This window comes from Artemia franciscana, chromosome 1, assembly GCF_032884065.1.
Source record: "Artemia franciscana chromosome 1, ASM3288406v1, whole genome shotgun sequence".
Lineage (NCBI taxonomy): Eukaryota > Metazoa > Arthropoda > Branchiopoda > Anostraca > Artemiidae > Artemia > Artemia franciscana.
The window spans coordinates 5,481,338-5,504,158 of record NC_088863.1 but is presented as its reverse complement, the minus strand read 5'-3'; the positions used below and the strand labels follow the sequence as shown (position 1 = coordinate 5,504,158).

The following is a 22,821-nucleotide window of genomic DNA, read 5'->3' as shown; positions in this document are numbered from 1 at the left end:
AGGGAAAAAGCTTGAAAAACACTTAGGTTTGATAATGTGTGCTAAAAGGGTGCCACAGGTGTAAAGGAATATTTTTGCATGAAAATACCCTAAGAATACCCTAAGCTTGAAAAAGATTCTATTAGTAAAGAAAGTTTCAAGAGCAACCCGCAATATTATTGGAGAGGTCTTTCTAAAACACTATTCAACAAGCAGGTGCACTGCAAGTGAAAGCAAATTGCAGTAATAAATTTTACTTCCATCACTTCTACTTATCAGTTATTGCAGCTATTGCAATCATATGGGGATATGCAATACATTTTATTCTAGTATGCGAGACAAGGATTTTTCCATGTGTTGAACAGGCTATCTTGTAGAATCTATAAACTGAATCAAAATATTAGAAAGGTTTTTATGGTACAAATGTCCAAGGGACAGTTATATTGGATTGAAATAGCCCTCTTGAATCCTAATCTAGACATAAAATGTTTAGAATGTATAGGTTACCTGAGCAAAACGCCTTGAAAGAAAAAAAAATCCTGAAGAAATAAAGCTATGAAAAAAAAATCCCGAAGAAAATTAAATCTCTTCAAGTATTATTTAGCATCCTTTTGTTTGCTTCCGTATTACGTAACATAAACGTATGCACCAAAACTACGTAGCACCCCATGTGTGCACTGCTATTATGTGGCATCCAACGTTTGTGCCATAAGTATGTAATTTCCTCGTGTCTACCGTCATCCAACGTGTTTATCCTCATCAGTTACAAGCAGGAATTTCCACAATGGGCACTGAAGTCTAGCATGCAACAAGAGATTGCGTCCTTCCCAATAAATGTAACAAGTCACGTAAGATTACATCATCCCGATTAAATCTTGCAGAGTACGCAAGATTACTTCACAACCCACGTGTGTACCATTATTATAAAACACTAAAGTATATGCCTCTTTCAGTTACGACCCTGACTTTCCTAGGGGCCCTGAAGAACAAAAAACGGCCAAGTAATGTTAGAGTGCATCACCGTTAACACTAGTAAACATTCCCATTGACATAAGAACTGAAGAAATCATGAAGAAAAATGTTTTGAAGAAATTTTTTTTTAAACGTCTTTAAATGTCTTGAAACATGTCGAAAATGTCACGAAGAAAAATATCTTAAGAAACATTCTGAAATGTCTTGAAGCATCTTGAAAAGTGTCTTGAAGAAAATGACTTAAACTCGTCTTGAAATTTATTGGAACTACTTGAAAAATGTCTTGAAGAGATTTGTCTTAACAAAATGTCTTGAAATATCTTGAAAAACATCTTGATGAAAAATGTCTTAAAAATATTTTGAAATTTTTTGAACCGTCTTGAAAAATGTCTTGAAGAAAAATATCTTACAAAATGCTTGAAATGTTTTGAAGCCTCTTTATAAACGTCTTGATGAGAAATGTCTTGGAATACCTGGAAACATCTTGAAAAACCTTCAGCAGAAAACCGTCTTAATAAAACGTCTTGAAATGTCTTCCTACGTCTTGAGGAATGTCTTGAAGAAAAAATGTCTTACATAACTCCTCCACTTGACTAGTTGACTCTAACACGTCCTATTTCGTAAAAATCAAAGCCCTATTATGTAACAACCAAAAGTTGACAAACTATATTACGAAAAAAAACAAAGTAAAACTCTTTCTGATTTAATAATATCTCTTAGAAAAAATTTCCTGTGACGTACCAAGCACTTGGGTCTGGAATAATTAAAAAAGGTGTCCCAAACAAGATTCGAAGGGATAAGACTGCGGTCAGATTTGTTGAGGTCTCACTAATAATGTCTTTATTCTGTTGGGAGAGCAACAGTTTGGTTTTATCCGTTTTTTTTCCTACGCTGCCGATGTCGGCTTATTCCTGGAAACTGGTAAGGTTCTAACTTGTGCAGTTTTTACGAAAAGTGTGGACCTTAAGCCAAATTGATGAATATGGCATTACATTTTGGAAAGCTCTGCCAAACTCTTGCCTGGGGCCAAAAAGGATGGTTTTTGCTCTGTTCTAAGTGGTGACGTTAGAAAGTTAGCCAACGGCAAAAAAATCAACTTTTGGACTAAGACAGATAAAACAATTTTATCGACGGCAATCGTTAGCTCTTGATGAGCTGATCAAAGTATATGCTATCCATGTTTTGGTACAAAAATTCCTTCATGAGATATACTAGTTTGAAAGTTTCAAGGGGTTGAAAATTTCAGTAGTAGAGTACACACTGAAGCCAAAAATAAGCCGATACCGATTGTGAGACATGTAGAGGACTTGTAACGAAAGGTTGGCTGTTAGCTCATAATCATCTTCGGCAGTGAGGGGTTTGCAAATTTTGCTATTTGGTGTACCTATTATTTGTTTCCAGTGTATTTGATGGTAAGACCGAGTTGGTTCCAGTGGAAAGACATGTAGGGGACTAGTAAGTAATAATCGTAGGTTAGGCTACAATAATCCTTAGTGAAGAGGGGTTTTTAACTTTTGCTAGTTGCTCTAGCCAACCCATAATCACTGTAACCTAGAATTAAGTGTTCACGCAACGGGTACAAACGATAACGTAAAACAACGAGGTAGTTTCGTAATAATTAATAGAGTGTCATCTATGGTATTTTGATCCTAAAAAGTTACGGATAGCTTTATAATACAAACTAGATTATATAAGATAATGTTCCAAGTTTTCATCTGTCACGATGTCTACGATTGAAAAGGATGAAGTTCAACTGGCTGCAAAGTCAATTTAGTCCCTTCTTTTGATACTGTTTTGTTGTGGTTTTTTCAACGCTTAGGAATAGCCTTTGGTCAGGTGACTACTGATCGATAGCGAAAAAACTAAACCAAAGAGTTGCTCTCGCAACACTTTGGCCGGAGAATCTGGACAAAGGTTTCCGCAACATTTCACGTTGCTCAGGGAGCGCCGGTCTAGTTATAGTTTTGTTTTACATTTCTTTTCTTTTTCTTAGTTATTTTTCTTTTGTCGTAGTATTAAGTAAATAGTAGTAAGTAATAAAAATAATCAAATTATGTCTGTGGCTAAATGAGAAGTGTGTTTTTAAATTGTAAATTACTTTTGTATGGTTTTCCCTACTTTCTTCTCTTTATTTCTACAGAAGAATAATTAATTGACGCTTGGAAATTAATGGTCACCTTCGGTTTTCCCTATTAGGATGAAATCTATCGTACTTTTTGCAGGAAAACATGCACTATTAGGTTTTCTATCTTCTCTGGCACACTAGATGCCTTATCTGGGTGCCTACTTGTCGGTGCCACATCTTTAGTATATATGATTATATTTCTAAGTATTGACCTAAACTTTTTTTTTTTTTAATATCTTTATTTGCATCTGGGGTTCTACGCATCTCATTTTTTTCACAAGTGTGCCTAGCCAATCTTGCATCTTCTACTCCTTAGAGGATACAAACATCTCCCTTAGAGTCTTAGCAGTGATATTTAGGGATCTGAGGCTCCTGATATCTGCAAATTCTCTTCCTATGGGGACATATATTACAAGAGTTGATATTAAGCCTATCTTTATTTTTTTTTCTCTCTTATATTCTTTCATTGCAACTTTTATTATAATCCAAGTTGACCGAAATGGGTGTCTTATCTCCATATTAACATATAGATGTTGACGTAATCCTTTGGTTTATCTCAGTTATATTAGTTTGGTCAGTTCACACATAAGTTTAGTCATTGTAAGAATCAATTTCCATTTTGACTAATTTTCCATTCAAATTTCAGTGCCTTGCATGGTTCTTAAAACTTATTAATGCTATTTATTTTTTGCCGCGGCCTAAGCTGTTATTTTATTGGATTTTTAATCATCTCTACTGGGGCAATATCTTGTAAAAAGCTTAGGGGTAAAATAAAGTATTTTACAAAATTATTAGCCTTTCAAATTGAAATTTGAAATATTTTGCTGTTTAACCATGGTGAGTTTGCCTTCCATCTTTCCTAAGGGACGCACCACTTATCCTCCTAGTCAACGAAGACACATTTTTATCAAACTTGGAAAATTAAGGTTTGATGCGTCTCATTCTCAAACAATTGGCCAATAAGTAGTCCGTGATAAAATTTTAATCTCCCAAATATCACTCTCCGGGTATTTTCCGTGGGATATATTTTCCTTGGGGTTATTTTCCGGAGTATTTTCTTGGGATGTTTTCCGCGGGGGGGGGCATTTTCCGTGGGGATGGTGGTTATATTCCAGGGGTCAGTTCCTATGGGTGTATTTAATTGGGGGGGGGGAGGGCTACCGAGGGGAATAAACACTGACAAAAAAAGCTAGGCTTTCTATAGGTTGGGTTAGAAAAGAGTATCCGTAGCTGTATTGGTGTCAGGTGACTTGGTGCTCTGGTAACTTATCAAAGTCCATATTAGTAGTGTAATTGCAATTGTAAATGCAACAGGACTGACTATCTAATAGAATAATATATAATTTGTGCTGTTTACCCTTTAGAGAAGATTAGTTTTGTGTTATTTACCCTTCTTCATATGAAGGAGAAAGTTGTGCTATAAAATCTTTTCAGGGCCTTCGCAATACTGACCAACTAACTTTGGTGAAAGGTGAAGAATTAAAACTTCAGGTTATTTGTGTTAGCACGATTGACTGTACTATTTTTAATTATAATTTGTTAGAATTGTTAGAATTAACTTAATTATACTTTGGTAGACTAAATCGGTAAGATATCTACCATGTGTTGGTCAAAACTTTCTTTTGACAGCTTCCTTTTTGTTTATTTCCACTGCTGTTGCACACAGCTTCAATAAGACAACACTCTTTGATTCCATTTTGAATAGTAGGTAAGTTCCATATTCGGTTAATCGGTTATTAGTAAACCGCTCTCCTTTTTATAGATAATCATAATCAATCCCTACCTTATCCAGCACATTTTGCTCTGCTTTCTAACCTCTGTTTATGACGTCCTTAGAGGTGACTTTTTTACCCTACCTTTTTACAAAACTTTAAGTCTTTACGAGTCAAGGGCCCTAAGTGAAGTTTTGTCATTCCTTAGAGCCTAACTCCAATCATTAAGTGTCAACCTTAAGTGTAATCCCTCTATCTTCTTTATACATCCCCATCTCGTGTATGATCAATTTACATGCTTTTTTTTATTTTAAGTGAAAGCTTTGAATTTTAAAATTACTAAGGTATTAGCAGTACATTAGCTCATTAAGCTATTTGAGAGAAAATCAAACTTACAGATTTTCTGGGCCTTTGCACAGTATATTTTATACTGATTTTATAAAAACTAGAAATGTTTTTACAATCAAAAAATTTTCGTTCGTGGTTATCTAAATATAAATTGAATTGATTATGAATTACTCTTTCCTAACCAAATGTCATGCATACTCATTTAAAATTAAACTTGATGAAAGAACATGCAAACTATTTTTTTTCTTTTTAAGGTCTTTCAGATTTCGACGGTGTAATAAAAAAACAAAACCAGCTTTGGAATATGACAAGATTTTCAACGCTTCTTGGGGAAAATAATCATACGGAAAGGATCATTGATATATTGAAACTTGACATAGAAGGTAGTGAATACGAGGCTGTCCCTGATATGATATATAATAATAACCTAAAGAATGTTAAGCAGATTTTTTTGGAAACTCACAACAACACAGCATTAAGCCTTGAAAGATACTATTCAATTTACTGGCTTTTATCAATCAACAACTTTGTTCGCTTTGCCTCTGAAGATTGGCCTCATTTGGGCTGTGCAAGAAAAAACAAAGAAGGAATCTACGAAGTATACTGCTATGTTTTTTCTTTTATCAATATGAAGTATGTTGTAAAGTGATGATCTTCAGTCATTAATTAAAAGAACTTTCGGAAAAAGAAGATATTCAAGAAAAATTAGTGTCCGTATTAAACTTAAAATAGAAAGAAATAAAACCTACAATAAATAAGACTCAAACGAACAGAGATTACTAATAATCAATAAATGAAGCCAAAAATGACCAGAAATCAAATAAACAGTAAAAGCAAAAATAGAGCAGGTACTAATATAAATCAATGAATAAATTATAAATAAGTAAAGCTTAAATTGAATATGGAAACCAATCTTAAAACGGACAAAAAATTTTGCTACTGAAATTTAAATGAAACCCAAAACGAATGGAAATTAAGTATAGAATCATAGCAAAAATACAAACAGCAGGTATTAATATATATATGAATAAATAAATCTTAAAACGATTTAAATTTAAACTGAATATCTAATAAAGCTTCAAACAGACAAAAATCCCTACAAACAAAAGTTTGGGTACTGCTTTCTATCCTAATTTTAAACGTTAAAAACCTACTGCGTAATGGAAATTCACCAAAAATGAATTATATTACATTACGATGAAAGAAAATCTCGAACTGATCACCAATCAGAAATTAATAAATAGTTTGATAACGATGAAATTATTAATATTTATTGATAATATTTATTAATATATTATAAATAGATTATTTGTAAAAATAAAAGATTATTAATAATATATCAAATATCAAATTTTTTTTTCAGTTGTTTCCAAAAAAATTCAAGACACATATAATCTTTAAACTCATATACGAATAAATAAAAAAAAACTTAATATTACTAATTTAATTTGTTTTCTGTCAAGGGTCAATGACGCAGTAGTATTTAGAACTTTAGTGTGAGGGGAGGGGGCAGCGGCCTAAATCTTTTTGTAGTGAAACTGTATATGTCTTAAACAGTCTTTGAGAGAACTAATAAATCAAAATGAATACTTGATGTGCAATCACAGTGATTGTTGAAGGCTTTAAGTTACAAAGTTGATTTTAGTTTATTATTCATTTTTATTTTCAATGTTGTGATAAGAATAAAAGAAAATGTTTACAAAATTATTTGTTTTCAGTTAATATCCAATAAAGCTGTCGGCTTCAAACATATATAGATAGTGAAGGAGCCTGTACCCAAGCTCTTGTTTGCCGTGTTTTTTACTCGTTTTTAGCTTGATTTGCATATTACATATAATTTTTACTGGTTCCAATACTTATTCATTCATTTGTACTGGTATGTGGTGTATATTTGTTTGTTATGAATCTTTGTTTAATTTCTGTCCGTTTCATGTTTCATTTATGCTTCATCAGTAAAAGATTTTTGCCTGTAGTAAGCTTAATTTATATTTTCAAACATTTCGTGGTAACGAACTGTAAAATCTAAAAAATGGAAATTTGATGCCAATAGTTGTATCAAAAGAATTGCATTTTAATGCTGATTTTAAATATATTAAATAAAAAAAACCAATTATTTTAGCTGAAATTAAGGAGCGACATTAAAACTTAAAACGAACAGAAATTACTCCGTATATGAAATGAGTTGTCCCCTCCGCAATCCCTCGCTCTTTACGCTAAAGCTTTTAAATGTTTTAAAAAGTAGAATTGTGGCAAAGAGTCAAACTTTAGCGTAAAGAGCGAGGGATTGCGGAGGGGACAACTCATTTCATATACGGAGTAATTTCTGTTCGTTTTAAGTTTTAATGTCGCTCCTTACTTTCAGCTAAAAAAATTAGTTTTTTTTTATTTAATTTCTGAACGTTTTTGAATTAATGCATGTTTGGTTTTGTCTCTCCGCACATAAATTATCAAAATAAAATGTGTATATTAATTCTTTTGGCTAAATGGCTTTCTCTTAGTTTTGATCCGACGATTTTGAGAAATAAGGGGTGGAGAAGGAGTCCTAGTTGCCCTCCAATTTTTCGGTTACTTAAAAAGGCAACTAGAACTTTTAATTTTTAACGAACGTTTTTATTAGTAAAAAATATACGTAACTTAAGAATTAACTTACGTAACAAACTTTCATTACCTTATATTTTATTATGTATACGAGGGGGCTTGTACCCTCGTTAATACCTCGCTCGTTACACTAAATCGTAAGTTTTGTCCCAATTCTTTAAGAATGACCCCTGGATCAGAAAGGCCGTAGAATAAATAGTTGAAATTACTAAAAATACTTTAGCATAAAGAGCAAGGTATTTATCTCCTCCTAAATACCTCGATCTTTATGCTAAAGTATTTTTAGAACCCCTCATATGCGTAATAGTCTCTGTTCGTTTTAAGTTTCAATGCTACTTCTTCCTTTCATTTGAAAAAACGTTTTCATATTTATTTTTCATTGTTTTCTTATAGTAATGCTAGAGAATCCTGCACCCTTGTCATTGAATTTTTCCTCCCCCATGACAGATTCCTCCAAGGAAAGATCCTCCAACATAGCCTCCTCTCCTCAACCCCACCCCCAAACCAAATAAAATCCCCCTGAAAACGTCTGTACACTTCCCAATAACCATTACTATATGTAAACACTGGTCAAAGTTTGTAACTTGCAGCCCCTCCCCCAGAGAGTTTGGGGGAGTAAGTCATCCCCAAAGACATAGTTATTATGGTTTTCGACTATGTTGAACAAAATGGCTGTCTCAAAATTTTGATCCGTTGACTTTGGGAAAAAAAATGAGCGTGGGAGGGGGCCTAGATGCCCTCCAATTTTTTGGGTCACTTAAAAAGGGCACTAGAACTTTTCATTTACGTTAGAATGAGCCCTCTTGCGACATTCTAGGAGCACTTGGTCGATACGATGACCCCTGGGAAAAAAAACAAAAAAAAAACAAATAAACACGCACCCGTGATTTGTCTTCTGGCAAAAAACACAAAATTCCACATTTTTGTAGATAGGAGCTTGAAACTTCTACAGTAGGGTTCTCGCATATGCTGAATCTGATGGTGTCATTTTCTTTCAGATCCTACGACTTTTAGGGGGTGTTTTCTCCTATTTTCCTAAATAAGGCAAATCTTCTGAGGCTCGTAACTTTTGATGGGTAAAATTAAACTTCATGAAACTTATATATTTAAAATCAGCATTAAAATGCGATTCTTTTGATGTAGCTATTGATATCAAAATTCAATTTTTTAAAGTTTTGGTTACTATTGAGCCGGGTCGCTCCTTACTACAGTTCGTTACCACGAACTGTTTGATAAGTTTCATCAAGATTAGTCTTACCCGTCAAAAGTTACGAGCCTGAGAAAATTTGCCTCATTTAAGAAAATAGAGGAAAATACCCCCTAAGAGTCATACGATCTTAACAAAAATCACACCATCAGATTCAGCATATCAGAGAACCTTAATGTAGAAGTTTCAAGCCCCTATATATAAAAATGTGGAATTTCGGATGTGGAATCACGGATGCGTGTTTATTGTTTTTTTTTCATGGGTGATCGTATCGACTCAGTGGTCCTAGAATGTCACGAGTTGTTTAATTCTAACGGAAATTAAAAGTTCTAGTGCCATTTTTAAGTGACCAAAAAAATTGAAGGGCACCTAGGCCCCCTCCCACGCTTATTTTTCCCCAAAAGTCACCAGATCAAAATTCTGAGATAGCCATTTTATTTACCATAGTCGAAAAACCTAATAACTATGTCTTTGAGGACGACTTACTCCCCCACAGTCCCAGTGGGAGGGGCTGCAAGTTACAAACTTTGGCCTGTGTTTACATATAGTAGTGGTTACTGTGAAGTGTAGAAACGTTTTCAGGGTGATTATTTTTGGTTTGGGGGAGAATTGAGGGTGGGGGGGGGTTATGTGGGAGAATCTTTCCATGGAGTAACTTCTCATGTGGGAAGAGACTTTCAATGGAGGGGGCGCAGGATTTTCTAAAATTATTAAAAAACACAATGAAAAAATAAATATGAAAAGTTTTTTCTACTGAAGTGAGGAGCAGCATTAAAACTTAAAACATACAGAAATTATTACGCATATGAGGGGTTTACCTTCTCATAATACCTCACTCTTTACGCTAAAGTATTTTTAGTAATTTCAACTATTTATTCTACGGCCTTTGTGATTCAGTGGTCATTCTTCACAAATTGGGACGATATTTAAGCTTTAGTGTAAAGAGTGAGGTATCGACGAGGGTTGAGCCCCCTCATATACGCAATAAAAACATGCGAATATAGAAGTTCACTACGTAAGTTAATTCATAAGTTACGTATATTTCTTACTTATGAAAATGTTTGTACAAAATTTAAAAATTATAGTTGCCTTTTTAAGTAATCAAAAAATTGGAGAGCAACTAGGCCTCCTCTCTCGCTCCTTTTTTTCAAAATCTTCCGATTAAAACTATGAAAAAGCTATTCAGCCCAAAAAATTAATATGCAAATTTTGTTATAATTACTTATGTGCAGAGAGCCAAGATCAAGAAATGCATTAATTCAAAAACGTCCAGAAATTAAACAAAAAAAACAAGTTTTTTAAATGAAAGTAAGGAGCGACATTATAACTTAAAACGAACAGAAATTACTCCGTATATGAAAGGGGCTTTTCCTCTTCAACGCCCCACTCTTTACGCTAAAACTATTTACTGTTTTGAAATATAGAGTTATGAGAAAGAGTCAAACTTTAGCGTAAAAAGCAAGGCGTTGAGGAGGAAAAGCCCCTTTCATATACAGAGTAATTTCTGTTCGTTTTAAGTTTTAATGTCGCTCCTTACTTTCACTTAAAAAAACTTGTTTTTTTGTTTAATCAATTTAAGCTTTACTCATATTCATTTGCATTATTACCTGATGTTTTTTTTTGCCATGATTGTCTACTTAAATTTGGTTCATTTTTGGATTCATTTGTATTTTAGTAATAGTTGATGGACTTTTTGAAATTGAATTACTGCATGTTTTATTTCTTCTAATCTTATTTCAAAATAGCCTTGACCTTTCTTTGAAAAATATCTTATTCAGAAAGCTTTTTAATTAAATTCTCTTTCTTTTTATTATTAAAGTATCAAGTTTTTCACAATTTTCTGTTCCGAAATAAATTGTGTCGATATATTCAGATATTTGATATTTGAAAATGCACGATAGTATTCTGGTGATATTTTACATTGTATAAAAGGGTTATAATCATTCATTGTACAAAAGGCTAATACCCTAGTCTTTTCAAAGGCAACCATTGTAAAAAATCGTGAATGTTAAAAATGGACGCAATGAGACAATTTACACATCTTATTATCTTATTTTTCAGATATATGTTAAATCTCCTACTAAATCTTCTATCTGTTAAATATCCTTTTTTTAAATGTCCTTGTCTTGTTCCGGTGTTTTTTTTTTGTAGATATTTTGTAAAAGTGCTTTGTTCTTGTTTTCTGTTGTCCAGTACAAGCATAGCTTCTTGGACCTAGTAATCACTTTACTTTGTAATAGTTTTTCTTTTAGTATTTATAAATTGATTGATTGATTGATTACAGTGACTGAATGTAACGAGAAAAATATATTGGATAAATATAACGATGTATTACTAGCTTTGATTCCTTATGGTATTGCATTTATGACTAAGAAGGAAGAACATCACTTGCATTTGACAAGCTCCTTTTAGTTCAAGTTCCTTTTATTATAAATATCCATCCATTTATAAATAAAAAATATCCCAAAGGGCTCAATGGCCCATTATTTGGGAAAAAAGCAACAAAACAAAACATAAATAACCATTAAATACATTCACACTTAAAATATATTTAGAGTCTACTCACCAATCCCCACCCGAATACAACTGATCTCCGCACCACCTACTTAAAAAAAATATATATATACATACATCGAGGATCCGACACTCACACCACCCTAATCTAAATAATTAAATTCAATCTAAATAATTAATTAAATTAAATAAATCTTGATAACAAAACAATATAAATAACTGATCAATATTATAATTTAATTTATTTTTTTTTTAATTAAAAAATTCTTCAACCGTTTCTTGAAGGAGCCTATGGTACAGGACTGTCGAATCCCAACAGGAATGGAATTCCAGGCATGTCCGACAGCAACTATCAGACCAAAGTCTGAGCGCACTGCAGGTGTGGATGGCACTTGCACATCATCCTTGTTTCTAGTTTCATAAGGACTGACATTTCGAACAATTTCAAGAAGCCCAGAAAAACTTGATGGAAGGTCTCCACGGAAATACTGAAATGCAATGAAAGAGAGGTGTAATGTATGAATATCTTTAATCTTCAGAAGTTCAACAGAAATATGGGTGGTAGACTGAAGGATTTTTGCTGCTTTCAGTTGGAGATTATGTAAAGGTGTAAGTACAGATGGAAATGTTGACATCCACACTGACGAGCAGTAGCATAAATAAGGGTAAATAAGAGAGAAGTATAATAGATGAAGGATAGAAAAAAGAAAGACTCGCTTCAGCTTCCGAATAATTCCAAGGCCTCGAGAAACCTTTAATCTTATTGACTCAGCATGCTGTTTGAAAGATAGATTTTCATCCAGAAGTATCCCAAGGAATCAAATAAACCTGTCAGCTGGGCGGGATATGGATCCCATAGATATTTTAAGCTCTGTCACTGTAGGGCAGCTTTTGCCTATGCGGGAGAATATAAGAAGAAACGATTTTTTTACATTCAAAGCTAACAAATTTGCATCAAACCAACGACATATGCTTTCTGTCATCAATTGTAGCTTGAGGATAAGAGAAGATTCATCAGGTGCTGCAGCCCCAAGGGTGGCGTCGTCGGCAAAAGCAAAGAGTTCTTCATGTTGACCAGGCGTATCCAAGGCTCCAACCACAGCATCTCCTTTCTGACACAAATGACAACAGAAATCAGATCGTGGGTTGCTAAATAGTCGATAGAGGTCGTTAACATATAAAAGGAAAAGGGATGGCCCAAGAACTGAACCTTGTGGCACTCCATATTCAACTGGAACATGCTCATCAAAAGCTTCTACTGCAATGGATCGGCCAGTTAGAAATGAAGAAAACCAGGACAGAGCTTCGCCACGAACACCTTGATGCGACAACTTACCAATAAGTATCTCGTGTGTGAGGCTGTCAAAAGCTTTCTTCACATCAAGGAATATTGCCGCAGGGATAAGGCCGAAGTCTAAAGACTGTCGTACAAAATGAAGAAGCATATTACATGCGTGTTCTGTTGAGCACTTCTCCCGAAAACCAAATTGGTCCCGATGAAAAAACTTCTTCGCATCTAGGATACTCAGCAAACGCTTTAGCATAGCCTTTTCGAATATTTTAGAAAAAACAGACAGAAGAGATATAGGCCTATAGTTCCCCGGGTCCTCCTGGTCACCTCCTTTAAATAGTGCTATCACTCGTGCTAACTTGAGACCCTGAGGGAATATTCCGAGCTTGAATGACTGGTTAACCAAGTGGCACCGTGGTTTAATAATTGAGGGAAGAATCTGTTTAATTAATTTGGCAGGAATTTGGTCGAATCCAGATGAAGAATTTTTCAATGACGAAATTATTATTATCAGTTACTACTCCGTAACTGACTCAAGAACCATCGACTTTGCACAGGAACGACCAAGGAACTGCTTCCAAGACCTAGAATTTGAAGAAGGAACCACACCTAAAACCGTTGTTTTCCCAACCTCAGCAAAAAATTTAGTCATCTGATGTCGCACTTGGTCTTCGTCCAAGAAAAGTTGATTCTGAACATTAAGTGATTTAGGGAGCTTTCTAGGTCTTGCGTAACTTCCTTAATTACATCCCAAATTTTCTTAATATTTTTGCCACAATCTGCAAACCTTCGGGAAAAATATGTAATTTTAGCTTTTCGAATCAGAGTTTTAAGTATCTTCCGGTATAGTTTAAAAGCCTCTAATTTACCATCACTTGGTCTGTTCCTATACTCTTTCCAAAGGTTCTGTTTCCTCTTTATTGACTTCAGTATTACAGCTGTAGTCCATTGGGCTATGGGTGTTGATCTCTTAGAAAGACTTGGTTGGGGTGATCAGCAATGGTGGATAAATTTCTCCTTTACTGTTTCATAAAAAAAATCAAATACCTTATTATAATTTTCTAATCTAACCCCATCAGGTAATGTACACTCCCATGAAGTAGTGAATAAATCATCTTTGAGATTTTCGATGTTTGCTGGTGTATATCGGAATCTTGATTTATTATCAGGGGCTATTCGGCGGGCAAGCCGGGGGAGTGGAAGTAAAACTCCTACTGGGAAATAATCCGATGTATCTGATAGTAGCACTTCATTTTTTACAGAATGCATAGATGAGAACACATTGTCAATTAAGGATGCAGATTGGTTCGAAATTCGTGTAGGGATATTTATACAGGGAGTTAACACAGACGAGATTACTAGTGCTAGTATATCACAAGCCTGACTCGATGATATATCCATCATGTCAACGTTAAAATCACCCATTAAAATTATTTCTGCCTTTTCAGACAATACTTTCCCAAGAACAATCTCTAATATTTCCATAAATTGTTTCATTGATCCGCTTGGAGATCTGTATATTTCGCCAATTATTATCTTTTCATTGGAGCTAGTAGCCAATTCTATGAACAGAGATTCAAATACCCGTTCAACGTTTTTAGATAGATCATCTCTTCTTACAACTGCCAGATTACTCAATACATAAAATCCTAGCCCCCCCTTTTTGTTATCTTTCTATTTAGAAATATTGAATTATATCCAGGTATATCCATAAGTAGCTGGTTCTTTTCATTTAAAAAAGTTTCACATAAGCCAATAATTCCAGGGCGAGAATTCCTACATATAAGCTGTATATCATCCAGGGAAGAATTCAGCCCTTGAGCATTCAAATGCACAACCCGAAGGACATCCTCCCACCGAGCTTCAACATCCCATAATCCAAACTCCTCCACAAAATTACTATCAATAATATTATTAAATTTTCATCAAAATTCATATTCGGTGTTCTTCCAACCGGGTTATTCAAAATTTCATTAAAATTTACTCTACGACTTTCATATTCATCTAATTTCCTTTTCGTGAGATTAGCGTCAGTCCTCGATGAAAACTCAATTTCATACATTACTACTTACCAATATAGGTGATGAATAGAGCCACGCTGTAGTCGAGTGAACACGGGTGACGTAGACATCCTAAAGACAGCAAATTCATAAGGCAAAGGCTCGAACTTGAATTTTCGCTCTGGAACGGAAAAATATTTACAAGTAAAAAAGTAAAGAAAAGAGTAAATAACATGGAGAGAGAAAAATATAAGAAAATAAATATAAAAAAAACATAGATACGCACATTGCAAAAGAAAGCAAGAAAGGAGTAAATAATATAGTAAATAGAGAAAAGGAAAAATAAAACAATAACTAAAAAAAAAAAACACACACAGATACGGACGTTGAAAAAGAGTAGCAAAATTGCATCCCCTCACTTTACTGAGGCGAAAATACTCGATAGTTTATGTCACGCGTCAGAAGTACCATTACTAATAACTGCGGATAAAACAAAGGCGAGGGGGTCATGGCATGCATCACTGAACTTAACCCAGTTTGAGCTAGAAGTTTTTTTTTGTTTCTAGCCATAGTTTAGTACCCTGTTGCATGACTTTAGTTTGAGATACTTTCTCAGTGGTTACTTTGGAATTTTGAAGCTTGTAAGCCGTAGTCAGAAGTTCTTTCCGACGCTTTGCAAGTTCAGATGGTAGGTCATTACTGATGCTTTTTCCTGTGCCTTTTAGGCTACCAACACAAGCCATGATACTATCTTTATGCTTAAGATTCAGAACAGAGACAAAATAGGGTGCGAAATGGAGCGAGAGTTCGAGCGAGAAGGGCGCTTGGTCTTGTTTCTAATTCTGTACATTGCCGTGAATTTTATATCCTTCGAGTTGTTTACTGGCATTCCTGATAAAAAGTCGTGGACTGTCTCTTCAATATTCTCACTATCCTTATTAGGAATTCCGTGGATCAGCAGATTTTTGCGTTTTACGTACAATTCCGTACTCAAACACTGTTCTTTAACCGCTACAATTACATTTTTCAAATCAGAATTCTCTTGTTTCAGAGCTGAATTCTCTTTACGAAGATTTTCGACCATTTGCTTTAAGTCATCCATACGCTCGTCAAAATGCTTTTTTGTGACCGACATCTTTAAATATGCAGTAAAAATTCACCTCCGTAAATCAAATTAGCAAAATGACATTTCAAAGGGACTTACAGGCATGGGCCCCTTTCTTCATATAAAAATCCAAGGGGCCCCGTAACAAACAGTGCAAAAATTGTGAACAACAGTGTGACAATTATTGGATTTATTTGCTTAATACCAAAACTAATTTAACCTTCTGTGCAAAGTAAGCATTTTAATCTCATTTCAAGTGTGGCTATTTTGTAAGAGAATAATACAATCTTTTAAAGCAATAACAGGCTGAATAGCTTTACATTGCTTATAAAGCTTCAAAGCCTTATAATATGTGTATAAAACAATCAAGCTTTATCAAATAAGATTAATTTATTTCAACTTTTAAGTTTAATTTTTCTTTCCAAGACTGTTCAAGACACATATAGTTATAATAACACTTTTCTTTAATATTTTGATCTTTGCAATAACAAAGCTTCCAAACTATCTTCTGGTACACGACGTAAAACCCCACAGAAAACTTACCCAGACAATTTTCCCTTATGAGCCAAACGACGTCACATCCCTAACCCAAGAAAACTTCCCAATGCAAATTCTCCCTTAAGAACTCCTATGAACAAACACCCCCTTGAAAAACCTCATATGCAAACCCTCATATACAAAATTTGCTTAGCAAAAAAAGTCACAAATACAAATAATGGAAAAGGAGTGAATTTTGATAAATTCTAACAATATTCGACAGTTTGACCATTTTTTGGCAGTGGCTAGAGGGCTAGACTCGAGCTCTCATAAGTTTTCGAGTAAGTTATCGTGAATAATTTTTGTAAAGGAGAGGGGTCAGACCATAGAATGTTAGGGTTTGTCTTCCATATGTTTTTAAATAAATTGTCGGTCATAATTTTTTTTTGTGTGTGGGATGGATTTTCTTTTGGAAGTTGTGGAATACAAAAACATCAAAATGTTTTTTTACAGGGAATTCAGGTTGCGGAGGATCCAAAACTCATATAGTTTTGGAATAAAATGTTTTAAATAATTTTCTGAGAGGGGTTTCGAGCCAAGAAGAGCCAGGTGTCAATTTCCATAAGTTTTGGAATAGAATATCTTTAATATTTGTTTGGACTTTGGGTGGGTCAGGCCATCAGGGGGTCAGCTCCTATATTTTTGGAATAAGACAATGCTAGTTCTTTTTGGGGGGAAAGGGGGTTTGACCAAGGAAATCCAGTGGTGAGGTCCCATAAATTTTGTAATAAAATTTTGTTGATAATGTTTTGGAGGCAGGGTCTGGTCATTAAACGCCAAGGGTCGACTTCGAAAAGTTAAGGAATACAATATTGTTAATAATTTCTTGCCCGGGGAAGAGGGGGGACTCGGGTAATGAAGAAACAGGGGTGAGCTCCCATGCTTAGGAATAAAATCATTAATAGATTGATTTGGGAAGAGAGTTGGGCCATGGAGAGCCGAAAAGTTAGCTTCAATAAGGTTTGTAACAAAATATTGTTAATATTACTTGGGGGAATAGGCTGCAGATGGCATGGGATCATCTAACACAATTTTTTACATTAAATTTCGATTAAAAAAAAATTTTGGGAGTGGGAGTAGGTGCATGGCGGTGTAGAGGTGAGCTTCTGAATTTTTTGATTAAATTATTGTGAATTATATTTATGGAGGAGAAGGGGTTCGACTAGAGAGGGCCAGGGGGTCAGCTTCTTTGTGTTTTGGAATAAAAATCGTTCATCATTTTTTGATTTTTTTCTTCAGAAGATCGGACAAAGGTTGGGCTATGGGTCAAATTTTTGAATAGAATATTGCGATTAATTTTGAAAATTTGGGTAGTGTTTGAGGCAAGGAGGGGTAGTTGTTAACTTCCATAAGTTTTAGTGATAAACATCGTTAATATTTCTTATGAGAGAGAGGTGGACGGGCTATGGACGGATATGCATCAACATCCATAAGTTTATATTTCATCGTTAATAATTCTTATGAGAGGGAGGTGGTAGGGCTAAGGACGGATATGTGTCAACATCCATAAGTTTTAAAAGAAAATCATTATTTTTTTAGCGGGGGTTTGGGCATGAAGGAACAGGGGTAAGCTTATATAGTTTTGGAATAGAATATCCTAAATAATTTTGTCTGAGGGGTGTTGTACCAAGAGGTGACATGAATCATCTCCTATAGGTTTTAGAATAAAATATAGTTAATAATTGTTTTTCTTTGGATGCGTGAGGGGAGTCAGGCCATAAACGGTAGGGGGTCAGCTCTCATATTTTTGGAATAAATTTTTTCAACATTATTTTGGGGGAGAAAGTTTGGCCAAGGAGAGCATTGGGTCAGCTCCTGTAAGTTATGGAATAAAATATTACTAATAATTTTTTAGACAAGGGTGGTCAGGCTATGCAGGACCAGGCTTCAGTTCCATTAGATTTTGGAATAAAATATCTTTAATATTTTTCCTTTGCTGGAAATTTTGGCCACGGCGGGCTTGGGGACAGCTTCAATAAATTTTGGAATAAAATATATTAGTATTTTTGATGAGGGAGAAGGATCAGGTCATGGAGGTTCAGGGGTCAAGGCCGATATTTATAATAGAATACTATTTTAAAAAATTGAGGTGAAAAGTCGGGTCATAGGGGGACAGGGGTTAGTTCTCATTAGTTTTATAATTAAATATCGTCAATTGTTTTTCTTAGTGGTTGGGGATTGGGTTTGCCAAAAACTTGGAATAATATATCATCAAAACCTTTCTTCGGGTGAGGGGGTGAAAGTCCAAGGAGACCCAGGGGTCAGCTCCCATGAGTTTTTGAAAAAATATCGCCAATAATTTTTTTGGGGTTGCCCGGGGGAGAGCAATAATGTGACAGGGACCAGTTCACCTTTTTCTAGGGGACAGTGGTGTCAGGAAAATGAATGCCAAAGGTCATCTTCCATAAGTTATGGAAATGAATATCGTTAATAATTTTTTGGAGGGGATGGTTAGGCTATCGTGGACCAAGGGTCAGCTACTAATGTGAGCTTTGGAATAAGAACTCGTAAAAAAATATTTGCTTGGAGGATTAGGCCAAGGTAGGCCAGGGGTCCGCTCCTGTTAATTCTGGAATAAAATATCGCTAACATTTTAATGAAGGGGTGGGGGGGTTGGTGGGGGAAGGCTCATAAAAAGCTGAACCAGGGGTTGTTTTGGAGGGCAGTGCGGGTTTGGGGTTTGGCCAAAAAGGGCCAAGGGTGAATTCCCAAAAGTTTTGGAAAAATATCGTTATTAATTTTTTTTAATGGGGGGTAGGGCAACAGAGGGCCAGGGGTCTAATCCCATAAATTTTATTGTAAGAAATTGCTGGTTTGGAGGGTGGTATGTGGTTAGGGTTTGGCCGAAAGGGCCAGGTCTGAGCACCGAAAAGCTACGGAAAAAACTGCCATTACTTTTGTTAATGGGGGGTAGGGAAATGGAGGGCCAGGAGTTAGATCTCATATGTTTTGAAATAAAATATCGTAAATGTTAGTTTTGGGGATTGGAGAGGTTGGATAAAAGAAGGTAAATGGTCAACTCCAATAATTTTAGAAATCCATTATCGACATTAGTATTTTTTTTTTGATTAGAGGTTTGGTTTAGGCGATGGAGGGCGAGGAGTTAGGACTCATAGGTATTTGAATGAAATATCATTTATTTTTAGGGGGATGGCCGTTTAATACTGGGCAAGGGGTTAGCTCTGATGATTTTTGGAATGAAATATTACTATTATATTTTGGGATAGAGGTGTCAGACCGTCGGGGGTCAGCTTAATTAACTTTTCTAATGCAGCATCGTTTATATTTTTTGGGGGAGGGAGCCAATAAGGGATAATGATCAGCTTCCATCAACCTCGGGCGAAAAATCATTGGTAAACTTTCTTACGGGGACTAGGATAGGGCCATGGAGGGCCAGGGTGGACTTCCATAATTTTTCAAACAAATTATAGGTAAAAAGTTTTTTCAGGGGTAGGTGGGAGATTGCTAAATTGAGGGCAAGGGGTCAGCTCCAATAAGTTTTGGGAAAAAATACTTCTAATAATTTTTGTGGGAGACTTAAGAGTCAAAATAAAATATAGCTACTAATTCCGCTAGGGGGTGGGGGATGAGGTATGCCATTTGAAGGCCAGAGGTTAGCCTCCTTAGTTTTTGGAATAAAATATCATTTACAGTTCTTTTAAAGGGAAGGGGCCAGGCCATGGAGGGCCAAGAGTCGGCTCGAATAAGTTTTGAATGGAGTATCGCTAATATTTTTTTGGAGGAGGAAGGATGGGTTGGGCTGGGCCATGCAGGTTCAAGGGTCTGCTCCACTTACTTTTGGAATAAATGATCGTTAATATTTTTAGGGGGAGGAGGCATTGAGGATCAGCTCTCAGCTCACAAGAACCTTGGAATAAAATGTTGGTAATAATTTTGGTTTGAGAGGAAGAGGTTTTGCCAGGAGTAAGCTTATACATTTTTGGACTAAAATATCACCAATAGTTTTCTTAGGGGGTGGAGTAAGGCTATGGACGGCCACGAGTCGACTCCCATAAGTTTTTTAAAATAAGGTCTCGTTCACAGTTGTTTGAAGGCCAGTGAGGGACAGGTATCAGCTCCCCTAAATTTTGGAATAAAATATCATTAATGAACTTTTTTTGGGTAAGAGGGGAATCGTGCCATGGTTAATCAGGGGTCAGCTCCCTTAAGTCTTGGAATAAATCACTATTCATAACTTTTTCAGAGGGAGGGGGGCTTCGGGACATAGAAGGCCAGGGTCACGCCCAATAAGTTTTGGAATGAGATACCGTGAATATATTTTTCAGGTTGGGCTTCTCGAGCCATGGAGAGCCAGGGATCAGCTTCCATAAATTTTGTTATGAAATATCACCAATCATATTTTTATGGGTCACGGGGGGGGGACAATGAAGGTTTAAGGATCAGCTAGCCTTTTCTTAGAGGCATTTTTCTAAAAGGCTGGTATTCCAGTTCTGCTATGGAGTACCAGAGGTCATATCCTTTGAGTTATGGAATAGAATATCATTAATAATTTTGGAGGGGGTGGTTGGACTGAGGAGGACTAGGAGTCAGCTTTAATAGGTTTCGGAATAATTGATCATTAGAAAATTTGGATTGTAGGTTCAGGCTATGGTAGGCCAGGGGTCTGGTTACATTATTTTTGAAATAAAATTATGTTTATTTTCTTATCAATTTTTTTGGGGGGAGGAGACATTGTGAGTTAGTGGTCAGTCCCCATAAGTTTTGTAATGAAATAGCATTAAAAACTTTTTAGGGGGTCATTCGGGGGGGGGGGGGCATTGAAGGTTCAGAGATTTGTCAATGAAGGTTCATTACAAGTTTGTTCACAACATTTCCTGAATTCAGAGATTGACCACCTTACAGATATTTTATTTGGGAATGGTTATCTGTAATGGTCAATGGATTCTGTAATTGCAATACGTATTAAAAAATTATCAGACAGTGACACAGAAAACGCAAATCAATGGAAAAATTTCGTTTATCTTGGTATCCCATACGTTACAGGGATTTCAGACCACATCTCCAAAAATCTAAGGAAGATATCATGTACAGTTACTTCTGAACAAAAATTCAGGTGATTTAAGAATAAATTTTTCGTATTTCAGTTTTCTCAATACAGAAGTCGATATTTTAGCAATCCCTGACATAAACCTTGAACTACTTCCCACGTCACATAATCAAACACGTTATCGACCCTTTAGGTATGAAATGGTATCCACAAGAAATGCAATGGTTAAAATCCGAAATCAGTATACCTAGTTCTCAAATCTATTTAATTGTTGGTTCGTTTGTTTGAGTGAATGAAATTTTTCTTTGATTTTCTCTGTTGTTTGTTAGTATCCGCCGATGCCAATTCACATTTGTTCGGATTTTGTCCGAATCGCGGATATTGGCGAATAACTCACTTAATTGTTGTTAGGTATTTCACTTTAATTCTTATCATTTTTGTTTTTTTTTATGGAATTTAAATATCTTTCATTTTGTGGCGTTTTTTGTTGGTTTTTAACTGGTTTTGTTGTACTTTCTGTGGTTGTTTTGTTTTTTTCTTTGGAATTTTCCTGGTTCATATTATTTTGTTTCCGCTGAAAAAAGAAAGGTGGTTTTTCATTCGAAATATTCACTTTTTGTGTTTTCTTTGGTATTTTTATTTGATATTTAAAAACCCTATTTTTGATCGTTTCTTTACTTTATGTGGTGGTGTCATACCATGGAATACCAAAGGTCATCTCCCATAAGTTATGGAATAAAATACCGTTAATAATTTTTGGGAAGGGTCGGTTGGACTTTGGAGGACAATTGGCCAGCTCTTATAACTTTTGGAATATAAAATTCTTAATAATTTTGTTTAGAGGGTCAGGCTACGGAAGGCCAGTGGTCAACTCCCATTAGTTTCGGAATAAAATTCCGTTAAAAAAATTTCGGGGGAGGGGGAGTTTGGACAATGGAGGACCACGGGCTGGATTCCATAAGTATTGTGATAAAATATAGATATTTTTTAAGCGGGGGGGGGGGGGGCTTTTCCATAGAGGGTCAGGCTTAAGTTTTTATAAGTTACAAAATATTTTATTGTTACTAATTTTGTACGGATTGGGTGATTGGGCAATGGAGGGCTAGGGGTCAAGTCCCATAAGGATTGAAATAAAATATCTTAAGTTTCATTTGGGGGGATGGAAGGGGTCAGGTCATGTAGAGTAAACCGTCAGATTCCATAAGCTTTGGAATAAATTATTGATAATGATTTTTTTTTTTGGGGGGGGGAGGAGAAGCCAGGCTGCGGAGGGCTGAGGGGTTGGGTACCATAAGTTTTCGAATGGAATATCGTTCTTTTTTTACGGAGACTCAGTTTCCATATGTTTTGGAATAGAGTATACTCATTATTTTTTTTTATAGAAAAGGAGTCAGGCCATGGGGTCAGTTCCAATAAGTTTTATAA

At 35.3% G+C, this 22,821-nt stretch overlaps 2 protein-coding genes across 3 annotated transcripts in view; one reads left to right on the top strand and one right to left on the bottom strand.

The window, feature by feature from the left end:
* LOC136024825 (uncharacterized) overlaps positions 1 to 6,159 on the top strand; it is a 149,819-nt gene extending 143,660 nt beyond the window's left edge. For both annotated transcript variants that reach the window (XM_065700307.1, XM_065700314.1), the window contains one exon: positions 5,391 to 6,159. In XM_065700307.1, coding sequence (XP_065556379.1) covers positions 5,391 to 5,785 — 395 coding nt within the window. In that variant the 3' untranslated portion in view covers positions 5,786 to 6,159. The remainder of the gene's footprint in view (positions 1 to 5,390) is intronic.
* The window catches only part of LOC136024835 (zinc finger protein 420-like), a 390,140-nt gene that overhangs the window by 176,721 nt on the left and 190,598 nt on the right, over positions 1 to 22,821 (bottom strand). The window lies entirely within an intron of this gene.